Below are 14,879 nucleotides of genomic sequence, written 5' to 3'. Positions count from 1 at the left end.
CAAACAGATGTCTTCCTTTGTCTCTTTGGAATGGTGGTATTTGTTCAATGCCCTGCATCCCCTTCTCCCAGAGCTGACCACAGCTGTTTATCAGGCTGGTGGGGCTCCTGCGCTCATGTGAAGACCCCGAGAGAGCCCAGGGTAAGTTACCTCGTCATCACTGTGCTTTATGATGGGCAGGTAGAAAAACTGACTGCCGTGTTCCTTGGGCAGGATGGAGTTCACACCGGACGCATGGGGGCCCACCAGCTGCTCATTGGCACTGAGGTCATCCGCTGACCAAGGTCAAGGCACGGGATGAAAACAGAGCAAAGAAACTCAGCTTTTAAGCAATAGTGACATTGGAAAATATGCCTTTTAAATTTATTTTTCCACGTTGTACTTTATTGTTTTTTTATTAGTTGAAAAAAAAATCAGCCTAAAAATCAATGGGTTTCATGATAGCATTTTATCCCGTGAGCCTGCTTATTGGTTCCCCCTCCCCGCCTCCTCCTGTCATGTCACATGACATGTCACGTGACATGTAGTCCAGTACCCTCTCTTCCACATCCTACCTTGAGATTTCTTCTTCTAGCCCCTGCCCCACCCCCTTTACTTCACACACTATGATTTATATAATTGTGATGGTTCAGAGACTGAATTCAAACTTATGCAGGTTAAAGACGCTCCATCACTGAACTCCACCTCAGCCTCGAGATACACATAAGGTAGACAAAGCATACTCATGGTTTTGTCTATTCTTTTATTTCATATCCTGAAACTGAAATAGATTCTCAAAGATTCTCAATAGCTATTATTGTTTTAAAATACAACCACATTAGTCAAAAAGTTCCCTTGGGAGCTCCCTATAAGATAGAGCATCTTCCATGTGTAGTCTTATTACCCTCGAACTACCCAAATACATTCCCTAAACATGTAGATTTTTTTTCTAGTTTCAAATATTAAGTTTACTGTCTTACTTAAACTCATATTAAATGCACCTATCTATCTATCTATCTATCTATCTATCTATCATCTATCCATCCATTTATTTTTGTGACAAGGTCTATGCAATCCTGGAATTCACTATGCAGACCAGGCAGGCCTCAAACTGCTAGAGATCCACCTCCCTCTGCCTCCTGAGTGCTGGGATTAAAAGTGGGTGCTACCATGCCTGCTTTCTTTCCCACCTGTAAATTCTACCTAAGAGTTCATACAGGCTGGACTTCGCTTCTAACGCACCCTGAAGACCACTGCCCCTGCCACATTCAAGAGCAACTGTTACCCTCTCAGCCTTGGAGGCTGAGCCCACTAGGCAACTGCTCTACCACCAAGCTAAATACCTAACCTGTCCCTTTAAGAGCTTATTTATTTACACGAAGGCTACTTTCTACTTGCAGGCTCATGGACAGCTCTTGGAAGTTAGTTCTCTCCTGCTGGGCAACATCTGGGGTCAAGCTCAGGTAGTCGGGCTCCTGTGCACGTGCTTCTACCTGCGGAGCTACACTGGACCCCACCCCCACACATAAACACAGACACTTTTACTGTGAGACAGATTCTAAGTTACCCTGGCTGGCCTGAAGCTTTTATCTTCTTTGTCTTGGCTTCTCAAGTAGCTTGGAGGATGCCAGACCTCAAAACTGTATGGCGTGGTGGTGGAGAATAGTCTGAACTTATGGGCTTATGTATGCTGGGCTAGTGATTCATTATTGAGCTATACGCTCAGTTCAAGGTGAGAGCACGGTCATTTATGGTCCCTAAACTGCTGGGGGTTGAGGGCTGAGGGCACTAGGCAGACATGCAATCCCTTAGCCCTTGTCAAGCATGATACAGAATCTCTGGTTAAATATGATATATCAGTGATATATCAGACCACACGCTTTGTGTTCCTGTTTTCAAAGTCCTGGCTGCTTCGTGTGAGCATGTGAACATGTAACCATGTGCCATGCTGATACATGTGACCAAAGCCACACTGTCACCTAGTTTGTCTTATCAGTAGCTGCCAAAGCAATTTATGCACCAAAATACCCCAAGTCTGAGGAGACAACGATCTTAGCTGAGTTCGACAATCGTGGGATGGGTGAGTGCCTGTCTACTTACCGTTCAGATCCAGGAAGAGAACTGGGATGTGTGTTTCCATGCCAGGAGGTGGGACCCTAAATTCAACAGCAAAATTTAATCGTAAGAATAAGTGTGTTATGTATTCTGCTGATTAATAAAGTCCACAGAACCCAAAAAAGTTAACAAGCCGAAGGGCCCAAGTGAGGACACCTCAGTTCCACTTGGGAGGGAGAACAAGGCAATCACAAGGTGGGAGGGAGAGAGGGACCTGGATGGGTAAGGGAACAGGGAGAGGAAGAGGGGACATGATCAGGTATTGGGTGGAGGAAAAGGACTGAAGCCCTGAGGGCCTGCAAAAAGAATGGGAACCGGCAACTTTGGGAAGTAGGAGGTGAGAGAATCCTTCAGAATATACCAGAGACCTGGGAGGTGAGAGACTCTCAAGACTCAAAGGGAGGGACCTTAGATGAGATGCCCTACAGTGGGGAGAGGGAACCTGTAGAGCCCACCTCCAACAGAAAGACAGGGCATCAAGTAAGGGATAAGGTTGCCATCCCTATATTATATAAGTGACTGTTTAGGGCATGATTCTGCTGTGAGAATGAGAATTAGCTACCATTAAATAAGTATGCACGAGAGGTACTGTAGATGTACAATATGCACTATAATATACATGCTATATGAAGTGAGCAAACCTCTTTATGTATTCTCTCTAAGTCTCACGACAGTACACAAACAGCCCCCCTTACATATCAGGATTAAAGGCAGAAAGGAGTCTGGGAAACACAACTAAGAGGCCGCGGCTAAGTTGGCAGAGGACTGGCCTAGCTCGCACAGAGCCCTGGATGAAATCTCCAGAGCCGTATAAAATGGGTGTGGTGGTGAATACCCACAACTCCAGCCCTTGGGAGGTGGAGGCAGAGGGATCAGAGGTTTAAGGCCATCCTTGGTTACCTATCAAGTTTGAGGCTACAGGGGATATGCGAGACCCTAACTCCGTACCCACTCGAAACAAACAAGGGCTGAAGCTGGACACTATAGCCAGGCCATGTGTTTCATTCTAGACTGGAGGACAGACAACAGGCTGTTTCTTAGGAGCAGACCAAGTACTGGCTGGGTGCTCAGGTCACTGACCTATCCCATCATGCTTCAGTGCTTACTCTATAGCAGTGGTTCTCAACCCGTGGGTCTCGACCCCCATGGCAAACCTCTATCTCCAAAAACACCCACCTTACGATCCTTAACCGTAGCAAAACTACAGTCATGAAGTAGCAATGAGATAATGTTATGGTTGGGGTCACCACAGCCTGAGGAACTGGAAAAGTGTCCCAGGCTTAGGAAGCAGGAGAAACATCGCACTGTCACATTAATACTGGTCACTGTCACATTAAGCACAGGCCAGGGCAAACAGGATGGATTTCCTGTGTTCTTCTGGTATGTCCTGACACCTCCTTCTCAGTCTAGAGGTAGGACACAGGATCCAAGTTGTTTATGCAAAAGAACAGGGGAATGTAGATGGAACTTTATTCCCAGTCAGGTGGCCTTTGGAAGGAGTTCCCCGAGACAGAGAAGTTATAAAGAGAAGAGTCATCTGGAGAAGGGCGGCCCTTCCCTCAGCTGCAGCTAGTTGATCCTGAAAAGCTATCTGCACGCTCTGGTCACAGGCAATGCCCAGCACCCTGCCAGCCCTGCACAGAGAAGGGTGGGCGGCCTTACCAGTCAGCAGGTGCCCCGGGGATTCCGCTGCCAGGGGCGGGCACCAGCACAGCATTCCTCTCCTCTGTCAGCCCCACCCACTGCTCCACCAGCCTGGCTTCCCGCTCCATGTCATCTTCTGTTTTCTCTGTAGAGTGACAGGAGATCATGACTAACAGCCAGCAAGAGAAAGGGCAACTGCCACATTTAACACAGCTAGATTTTCACTCTGGGATGTCTGGAATGGTTTATATGTCTATCATGTTCCAGAAGAAAGCCTGAGATAGGATGGGGCACCAGCTCCAGGGAGCAGAGGTCAGAAGAAATGCACAGAACAGGGGCAGTGACGAGGAGGTGCGTAAGTGTGAGTGTGTGTGTATATGTATGTGTGTATATATGTGTGAGTGTATCTGTGTGAGTGTGTGTCTGTGTATGTGAGTGTTATGTGTGAGTGAGAGTATGTGTGTCTGTGTGTGTATATTTGTGTGTGTTGAATGCGGGTGTGTGTTAATGCGTCTGTGTATGTGAGTGTTATGTGTGAGTGAGAGTGTGTGTGGATGTGTGTGTTGAAATTGGGTGTGTGTATATGTGTCTCTGTGTATAAATGTATGTGTGTAGGGGGTTACTTGAGCTGTATCTGAGGTGGGGGGGGGATAGAAATACACACCATATCTACTTTACACACTTGCTAGAATGTCCCAGTTCATTACTGGGTGTGGTGTGGCCATGTTACAAAGATAGACGATTTCAAAGTCTCAGATACCTCGCTCTGTAAAACTCTTATTTTCCTTCATGTTCATCGTGAAAAGGATTTACTGGATACGTTTTTAAACCTTCATGCTCCTAACTCAATTCTGGGGTTGCCTAGTGTACTGGCTAGTTTTGTGTCAACTTGATACAGGCTGGAGTTATCATAGAGAAAGGAGTTTCAGTTGGGGAAATGCCTACATGAGATCCACCTATAAGGCATTTTCTCAATTAGTGATCAAGGGGAAAGGCCCCTTGTGGGTGGGACCATCTCTGGGCTGGTAGTCTTGGGTTCTATAAGAGAGCAGGCTGAGCAAGCCAGGGGAAGCAAGCCAGTAAAGAACATCCCTCCATGGCCTCTGCATCAGCTCCTGCTTCCTGACCTGCTTGAGTTCCAGTCCTGACTTCCTTGGTGATGAACAGCAATGTGGAAGTGTAAACTGAATAAACCCTTTCCTCCCCAACTTGCTTCTTGGTCATGATGTTTTGTCCAGGAATAGAAACCCTGACTAAGACACCTAGGTACACTCACTGAATTTTCATCAGTGGACAAGGCACACAAATATAACTATATGCCACTCACTGAGCTAAGAATGGTTTTCCAAGGAGAATTTTATCGACATGACATGGAGCAGCATGCACATGAATTGATACCATGAGTGACCATGAAATCAAAGCCAGAGCACAAGGTTGGCTTGGTCATTCATTCATTGAAGACAGGGGTTTCATTATGCAGCCTTGGCTGGTTTGGAACTCACTATGGAGACCAGGATCACCTTCAGCTCACAGAGATCTACCTGCCTCTGTCTCCCAAAAAGCTGGGATTAAAGGAATAAGCTACCACACACTTGGCTCACAAGGATTCTTTTTTCATTTTTTTTCTTCCTCTTGGCTACTATAAAATACTGAAAAAACCCTACTCCTGGAAGAGTTTATTCCCATATATATATATATATATATATATATTTTTTTTTTTTTTTTTACATTTATTTAGTGTGGGGGATGGGACAAGCACATCATAGCACATGTGCACATGATAGGCTATGAGTCAGTTCCCACCTTCTACCAGTTGGGCTCTGGGGATTGAACTCCTGTTGCCAGGCTTGGTGGCAAGCCCCGTCACCTGCTGAGCCATCTTGTGAACCCCATCACATACCTTTTTTATTGCTGACTTTTTTGATCTGTTCGTCTAAGTATTCCCGTCGTTTAATGAGTGCATCGGACCATCTCTCTCTTACACAATTCAAGTCTTCTTCCTGACAACAAGAGGGAAGATTTTTTTCTCTATAGAACATGAAGATGATGGCTTGTTTTGTTTAAAGAAGACATTTAAATAGATTGGGGAACTTTTCATTAGGAAAAGCCATTGAATGTCACAGTGATTAATTGATATGTGAAAAAGCAGAGGTTCAATGTTCCATGCTGACCAAGGATGCTGGTACCCAGAAACCAGAGTCCCTGGATCTTCAGAAGTTACACTGGAAGACAAGACAGGCTCAAAGGAAGCTAAAACAGGAAGACTTACACTGCGGGATGATTTTTTGCTATGTGTATGCACAGCCATGCCGGTGTGCATTTGTATGGTAGCAATTCACTGAAAGACGTGTGATTTCAAGCAGGATACCATAAGCAAAGCCCAAAGCGCAGAACATCAAATGGTAGGTAGGGAGTGACAGGCATTTATGGAGTTCACAGTTCAATAGCCTTATTATTAATACATGATTTCCCCCCCCCCCAAAAGGCAATGAGGTCAGCAGAAAACCTTCAGAACTCGCTACAAAGATTTCACAGCCAACCGTCACCACAAGGATAATCAAATACCTCCCATGCATGAAGCCATGCTAGAAGAGATCCCAGAAGCAGCTGCCGGACTGCACTGTGAACACGGCAGGAAGCATGCCCAAAGCTGGAAGGTGTTAGTTGGTGGCACAGCTGAGACCCGAGAGGATGCTGACCTTCTCCCTGCAAGGTCTGGTTTTGTCCACTTTCAGCCATTTTTTTAGTAAAATTTTAAGTAGGGAAGGAAAAACTCATCAGTTTATCCCTGATTCTCCTTGGCCTAACTCTAAGGAGGACATCCTGATAGTAAGAGGAGACAGACGGAACTCAGAAGCCGTGCCTGCAGAGTCCCCACAGCCGGCACACAGGAAGGCTCACCGAGAACCTGTTCTTTCCACCCGAGTGGGAAAGCAGTACAAAGACTGGGAAATCATGCCTGAAACTTTCATCTCTCAGCCAACTGCTTTGACCACTTCCCCACCATCCTCTGTGGTTGCCGGGCTAGCTGAAGCTGACTGGGTATATTATCTATGTCACATCTGCTCACCCACCTCTTCTCCACGTCCAACAAGAGAAAGCTGCTATTTAAACTCTCAACATGGTGAACTAAGCTTGACCCCAACGAGGGGAAACTGGTTAATAAAACAAAACGAAGGTCTGTACGTAGTCTCCAAGCCTGGTGCCCAATAAAAGTGCTTTTTAAAGGTCAAATGGCATTCAGAGTAACGTTCATCTTCCAGAAGGGAGAGGCAAAGTGGACTTTATGGAGGACAGACAAGAGTGGACCAGAAGGCTGTGAACAGGAAGCAGTGTGCTTTTTGAGGTCATTCATTGTAATACAGCCATACAGTCTCGCTCGGCAAGGCTCTACTAGCTGGGCACTGGAGCCACCGGCAGAGTGAACAGTGCAGCATCTGCTTACAGATTTGGAACTGGAAAATCGGGAGAATAATATTGTGTCCTTGATCACATACGAAGCAAACCAAAAGCAAGTGAGAAACCCCACGCTCTCACTCTGTGGCCCTGTCCCCACCTCCCTGGCCTCTGCTTTGCGAAGGCTGATGATTAGCGAGAGCTGTGCCCCATGCACGGGATTGACGGCGGTGGCAATACCTGATAACTATCCATATCACCGCCGTCCTCCTCATCTCTCTGGTGGGGAAAACATAAACAGAAAGGACATGCATTTCGTTCTCTCAAACAGCACGGGGAGAATAATTTAACACATTACAGTGGAGGCCTCACACAACATTAGCACCATAAAGCATTTCACTGAATCCCAAAAGATTAGGAAGGATTAAATTCCTCTGTCTGTCTGTCTGTCTCTGTGTCTGTCTGTCTTTATGTCTCTCTCTCAGTCTGTCTTCTGTTATCTGTCTGTCCCTGTGTGTCTGTCTGTCTGTCTGTAAGTGTGGGTTCTGTGTGGGCTCACACTCAGGTTGTGAGCTTGGAAGCAAGTGCCTTTCCCACTGAATCATTTTTAACACCCTAAGAATTTTTTTTTTTTAAAGTAAGGAAAACAAATATTTTAAAAGAAAATTCTCTTAAAAAAGGATTGAAAGTGACTTCACTGGGCCAGCCCTTGTGCTGCTGTCATGGGTGACATGTATTCCAGGCAGGCTGTCATGGGTGAAGTTTGGGATGATCTTAGCAAGACAGAAAACCTACTGTGCCCACTTAGAGATTCTCTTCTCACTGAGACCCTACAGGATGAAACAGTGAATCCAAGGTTCTTACAGTTGGTGGCCACTCAGGACAGAAGCTGGGACTCTAGTCTCCATCCCCAGCAGCCATTCCTTGGAGTCCATCACTCAGGGATGAAGTTGCCACAGGAATGCCTGGGGATCTGAGACTAAGGGCACACAATGTTCTATGCTGGTGCCTGCAGGGGCAGCTAAGCCACTGGAATGTACCTGCTATCAGTGTCCATGGTGGCTGGACCACAACTGCCCCAAAGGCATGGCTGACTTTCACAATAATTAACCAAAGTAACAATTTTGGTAAAAACATTAGGCAAGATAAAGAACCAAGCTGAAACCAAGAGTTTGGGTAGAGACAATTTTCCTTAGAAAGGAAACTACAGAAATCCTGGATGATGATGATGATGATTGCTGCTGCTGCTCCTCCTCCTCCTCTTCCTTCTTCTTCCCCTTCCTCCCCTCTTCCTCTTCATCATTATTATCATCACATTAGAGACTGGGTCTCACTATGCAGCCTTGGTTGGACTGGAACTTACTATGTAGACCAGGTTAGCCTTGAACTTACACACTGGTCCCCTTGCCTCTGTCTTCCAAATTCTGGGATAACAGGAATGTTTTGCTATGCCCAGTGAAATCTTTTATTTAAACTTATAACAACCTTTTTTTTTTAGTGGCATGAGAAAATATTAGAGTCATTAAAATGTAGTAACAGTCATTTTCCCATGCACACTTCAGAATATATGTCTTTTAAAGTATGTTATATTATCACTAGCAGTTCCAAGATGAATGTATTAAGAGGTAGCTGAAGGCTGAAAGAATTTATCATGGACTGATTTTCTTTGTGCCAAAGAACAGATAACTATAACCTAGCATCACATTTTAGACTAAAAAGCTAATTTCATCAGCCCAAACCTAGCCTGAGCTTTCAGGCAACAACATTGTTGTACAGTGCAGTGGCTTCAGCAAGCAAGCTCGTAAAGTACGGAGCCCACGGCAGTCTCTAGATATGACCTTGAACATGGTAAGGGAAGGAACATGACCACAGCTTGATTCTGTGTGACTAACACCAGCTTTTCTCTTGAGGTGCGGAGGACTGAGGCCAGGATCTCACACATGTTTATCATAAGCATGTGTCTTACCATCCAGCCTAGGAAAGGATGCTCTTAAGATACCTGCAGCACCGGGGCTACAGTTCATTCTTTCAAATCCACATTTTTAACAAAACATCAGTTCTTTTGTTGTTGTTTATTTTTTAAGACAGGGCCTCTCTACATCCCCCCAGCTTGCCTGGAATTCAATGTGTAGACCAGGCCAGCCTTGAATTTACATGAGAAATCTGAATGCTTCTGCTCTCCAGAGGTGTACACCACTATGCCCAGCTCCCTCCACCATCCCCACCCTAAATCAGTTTTAACTCAATAGGTAAAGCTATTTTTAAAACTATAAACAAGGGCTAGAGACATGGCTCAGTGGTTAAGAACACTGGTTGTTCTTCCAGAGGACCCAGGTTTGATTCTCAGCATTCAAAAGGTGATTCAAGAATCTTTTTCTGGCTTCCAAGGGCACCAGGCACACCGTGCTGCACAGACACACACATAATCAGAACAGCCATACACTTAATGTGAAATAATTTAAAAACTGCAAAGAATTCTTATAAAACTCTCGAAATCGGGACAGTTTAGCAAAGCTGATGGTTTTCTTTGTGGAAGTCAAAGCTTAAGTTACCTGAACTCCATGTTTTATCTGACACTGGAGGTGGACGGAGCCACAGTTTTACTGCAGGAAGAAACTCTGAGAAATAGAGTCCACGTCATCATTTTAGACAAGGAAGAATTCGGTGTTTAAGTGAACCAGGAAGAGGATGGAGGACCTGGGTCTCCTGACTCTGAGTCTTGTGCTCAACCCAACTACCCACTCCTGTGGCCACTCTAGGAGTCACTGGCTCTGGGAGGGACTGGCTATGCCCTAGAGCATGGATAAGCACAGTTTAATTCCTTACTCATAGGCTATAAACACACAAGCTTGGTAGAGAAGTGCCTCAGACCCCCGACCCCATCTCCTCATCCTTTGTTCTATCTGAAGGGCGCATTAGACCCTGAGCTGCAGAGATGTTTGGTAGAAAGGGAAGAGGGCAGAGTCTAACAAAGCCCCAGGACTCTGAATGATCTCCAGCTCTCAGAAAATCTGTCCCAACACCAACCACAAAACCAAAGAGAAACCATAGTAGAAGATAACCTTTTGTCAGGATCGGCTGAGCTGGTACCCAGACTCCTTAGAAAAACAGAGAGAGATATTTTCTTGCAAGTCAGAGAGATGTTCTTTATCACGTGTGACAAGAGGGGACCCCAGTCCAATTGTGCCCAGTCCTTTGGATCCCATACATTTGTCCAAACCATAGTAGAAAGAGTTTATTCTCCTGGGATAAATACAGACTAGCTTTCTGCACTGCCCACCCTCCAGTATCTCATGTAGCTCAGGCTAGCCCCAAACTATGTAGCTGCAGTTGAGAAGGAACCTCCACGTTCCAAGTGCTGGGATGACAGGCACGTCACACCATACCCAGCATCTTTTCATTTCTTAATGAGAACAATGGACTTCAGAGATGGAGATTTAACGGGCAAAGGGATCATGTGCCTAGGGTTATTTTTTTTTAAAGATTTATTTATTTTATCTATATGAGTACACTGAAGCTGTCTTCAGACAGACCAGAAAAGGGCATCGGATCCAATTACAGATGGTTGCGAGCAACCATGTGGTTGCTGGGAATTGAACTCAGGACCTCTGGAATAGCAGCCGGTGCTTTCAACCGCTGAGCCATATCTCCAGCCCCCGTGCATAGTTTTTATAGTAACAAAAAGAGAGCAGTAAGATTGGTTTAATGTGATGGTATACAGGAACAATTTTCTGGTACCAGTGCAAGAGGATTGGGGCAGCGGTAACATTCACATATTCTGGGCAGGGTCTAAAATGGAAGCAGCTCAAAGCAGGTGACCACTAGAGTGCTGAGAAGTGAACCTTACTAACCACTCTAGTCAAACACAGCATTCTATCCAGGGAAACACAACAGTTGGAGATAAGACCCGGAGGAAGGTGCACAGTCCAGGTTCTTGTCCACCCAAATAGGATTTCTATTGTACATCAATTTTTGTCTGCACTGATTTTAATTATTCATTTTCTAATTGATATATTGTATTTTTAAACATGTGTATGTATATATGTCTGAGTGTAGATACGTGTATGTATGTGCAGGAGCCCTTGGAGGCCAGAAGGTGTTAGACCCCACAGGAGCTGGAGTTACAGGTGGTTATGGGCTATCTAGCATAGGTGTTGAGAATTGAGTTTGGGTCCTCTGTAAGAGCAGTATGCATTCTTAACCAATGAGCCATCGCTGTAATCCCTTGATCTTTTTTAAAATTAAAAAAAATATAACAATTTCTAAAATACTGGGTATAGATTCCAGCTCGGTAAGCACTCTCCAAGCAAGCTACACCCCCAGACAGACTCCGGTACATAGTACTTCAGACCCGTGTCTTACCTGGTAACTGTCCAGCCCTCTCTGCAGCTTTGTGGACCTGGCGGTCACGCAGCCAATGGATACTGATAGGATGGCTTCAACCATGAGTGGCAGTGTCCCTGAGTGCTGTACAGGTTTCACTGTGACCTGCACTCTACGGGAGTGACCCTGCAGAGGTGAAGGCAGAGAAGATGCCAGGAATAGGGATGGGGACAGAGGAAGGAAACAAGGGGAAATGGTTTGAGAACAGACATACAAATAATTAGGGTATTCTCAGGAACTCTAAGAGTGGAGTAGAGCCGGGCATGGTGGCGTACGCCTTTAATCCCAACACTCGGGAGGCAGAGGCAGGTGGATTTCTGATTTCGAGGCCAGCCAGGTCTACTGAGTGAGTTCCAGAACAGCCAAAGCTATATAGAAAAACCCTGTCTTGAAAAACCATAAAAAACCAAACCAGACCAAAACAACAAAAAAAGAGTGGAGTAGAGAAGAGACATGAAAAACAAACCATTAAAAGACTTCGTGGTGGATAACATTTGAAACGTAAATAAGGAAAATATCTAATAAAAAAAAATAAACAGGGGGCTGGCGAGATGGCTCAGTGGGTAAGAGCACTGACTGCTCTTCCAGAAGTCCTGAGTTCAAATCCCAGCAACCACATGGTGGTTTACAACCACTTGTAATGAGATCTAACGCCCTGTTCTGGTATGTCAGAAGACAGCTACAGTGTATGTATGTATAATAATAAATAAATCTCTGGGCCAGAACAAGCAGGGACTGAGTGAGCAGGCCGACCAGAGAGAGCAGAGGTCCTAAAAATTCAATTCCCAACAACCATATGAAGGCTCACAACCATTGGTACTGCTATAGTGTACTCACATACATAAAATAAATAAATCTTAAAAAAAAAAAGTAAAGAAAAACAAAAAAAACCCAAGAAATACTTCTTGGTACTTTGAATATGCTTAGCCCATGGGAAGTGACACGAATAGGAAGTGTGGCCTTGTTAGAGGAAATGTGTCATTGTGGAGGCGGGGTTTTGAGGTCATGGCCAGTGTGACACAGGCTCCTCCTGGCTGCCTTCAGATCAGTATGTAGGACGTAGAACTCTTGGCTTCCCCAGCATCATGTCTGCCCACACACTGCCACGATGATAATGGACTGAACCTCTGGAACTGTAAGCCAGCACCAATGAATTGTTCGCCTTTGTAGGAGCTGCCTTGGTTATGGTGTCCCTTCACTGCAGTGGAAACCCTCAGACAAACTTCATACCTGTCTGAGTTGGAAGACGCCGCCGGTGTTGACGTCTTTCGCCTGGTGAAGCTCCACAGCGGCATAATCCCCGAGCTCGTTCAGCTCCAGAATGGAGATCCACACCTCTATTCTCCGGGTCACTTCATTCCACCTGCAGAAACCACATCCCAGCAAGCAATGTATCATCCAGGGGCACCACGAACAACAGTCACAAACCCAACCACTGAGCACGTACTGAGCACGTACTGAGAGGGAGGCGCTGTGCCAGGGATGCCTCGCAGGTTACTTCCTGGTTTCACACTCGAGAGACCCTGTGGTATGGATTCTTAGGCTATTTAACTAAACCAGACCTTACATTTAAGTGACGGACACAGATTGGGTGTAGAATCCCAGGGGCTTTGGCAAACTCAAGTTAGCTCTGCCTGTTTTAAAATGTCCTAAAAACAAAACCATGTGGTATGGACTCTTGAGTCTGGTTTATATTGCATGACACAATGGATGAATGGTTCTTTCTTTTTCTGACAGGGTCTCTCTAGATAGCCTTAGCTTGCCTTGAACTCACAGTTATCTGTTGCCTGTTTCCTGAATGCTGTGACTCATAAAGGCATAAGCCACTATGCAGGGCCCCATATGCTTAGCCCAATAGATAGATAGATAGATAGATAGATAGACAGACAGATAGACAAACAGATGGCATACGTCTATCTGTCTTTCTGTCTGTCTGTCTGTCTATCTATCCATCCATCCATCCATCCATCTACCCACCCATCCATCTATCTATCTTGGTTTTTCAAGACAGTTTCTCTGTATAGCCCTGGCTGTCCTAGAACTCATTCTACAGACTAGGCTGGCCTTGAACTCACAGAGATCCACTGCCTCTGCCTCCCGAGTGTTGGGATCAAAGTCATGCACTGCATCACCACCACTACCGGACCAATTTTTTTATTTTTAAAATTTGACTAATATGTTCTTGGATGAATAATCTAGTAATTTTCTTACTCATCTGCTGAAAGATACCTGGGCTTCCTGGGACACTGGATATACTGGTAAAGTTGCCATGAACACTATTTGTGGACTTAAATCTTCATCTCTCTCCAGTAAGCACCTAGGTGTGCATTGCTGGGTCCCAGAAGAGGCAAATGATCAACTTTATATGAAACAGCCCATTTTAGGGCTGGAGCTGGGGATTGATGGGAGAGCCCTTGCCTTGCATGCGGAAAGACCTACGCTCAGTCTCTAGAAATGCTATAAAAAAGATAAAGACATTAGGAATCTTATCTTGTGGTTGCTTGTTTATTTTTATACTGTGCGTTTAATGTAGACTAAGTTCTACATGGAAGTTTTCCTTAACTCTTGCTATCATGGCCTGAGAACCTGAGATGATCTCAAAGCTGTAAAGGAAGCATGGTGTATGCCAGTAATCCTAGTACTAGCTGAGGCAGGGGCATTCCAAGTCTGAGGCCAAATGGGTCAAGTTTTGAGCACTTGCTTAAAACAACCACGATGACAAAAACTCAGGGCATGTTGGTTCATACCCATAACTTTAAACTTGGGAGGTTGAGGCAGGAGACTGCCATGAATGAGGCCAACTCAAAAGATAGCCAAATCATGTCTCAAAAAAAAAACAAAAACAAAAACAAAAAAAAACAAAAAAAACCAACCAACCAAAAACAAACAAAAGATGTATGTATACACACACACACACACACACACACACACACACACACGCCTTTAATTCCAGCATTCGGGAGGCAGGCAGAGGCAGGTGGATCTCTGAGTTCGAGGCCAGCCTGGTCTACAGAGTGAGTTCCAGGACAGCCAGGGCTACACAGAGAAACCCTGTCTCGTAAAAAACAAAACAAAACAAAACAAAAAAACCAACAAAAAAAAGATATCCTATTTTCTTCTGCCAGTTTTATAGGGTTTTGCTTCGCATTTAAATTTGTGATTTGGGTCAACCAGATAGCCCTGTAGGTAAAGAGGTGTGCCTTCAACCCAGATAACCTGAATTCAAGTCCTGGGAACCACATGGTAGAAGTTGGTAACAGACTCCTGCAAGGTATCCTTTGACCTCTACCTGTGAGTACACAGACACACACTGGGATGCAAAGACACACACACAGACACACACAAACAGATACATAGACACA

The 14,879-nt window shown here is 45.1% G+C and overlaps 1 protein-coding gene across 9 annotated transcripts in view; it reads right to left on the bottom strand.

Annotated features, from left to right (window-relative positions):
• Positions 1-14,879, bottom strand: part of Kif13a (kinesin family member 13A) — a 179,182-nt gene that overhangs the window by 23,416 nt on the left and 140,887 nt on the right. For 7 of the 9 annotated variants that reach the window (XM_085831124.1, XM_085831120.1, XM_085831121.1 and 4 more), the window contains exons 24-30: positions 12,748-12,880; positions 11,497-11,643; positions 7,375-7,413; positions 5,639-5,738; positions 3,757-3,883; positions 2,080-2,135; positions 151-275 (exon numbers count right to left, since the gene is read on the bottom strand). In XM_085831124.1, coding sequence (XP_085687250.1) covers positions 151-275; positions 2,080-2,135; positions 3,757-3,883; positions 5,639-5,738; positions 7,375-7,413; positions 11,497-11,643; positions 12,748-12,880 — 727 coding nt within the window. The remainder of the gene's footprint in view (positions 1-150; positions 276-2,079; positions 2,136-3,756; positions 3,884-5,638; positions 5,739-7,374; positions 7,414-11,496; positions 11,644-12,747; positions 12,881-14,879) is intronic. The other 2 variants (XM_085831119.1, XM_085831123.1) reach the window with 1 other exon arrangement.

Source organism: Mus caroli, unplaced genomic scaffold, assembly GCF_978045245.1.
Source record: "Mus caroli unplaced genomic scaffold, Mus_caroli_1 scaffold_15, whole genome shotgun sequence".
Taxonomy (NCBI): domain Eukaryota; kingdom Metazoa; phylum Chordata; class Mammalia; order Rodentia; family Muridae; genus Mus; species Mus caroli.
Note: the sequence above shows the minus strand (reverse complement) of the source record. Positions and strands in the feature narration are given on the sequence as shown.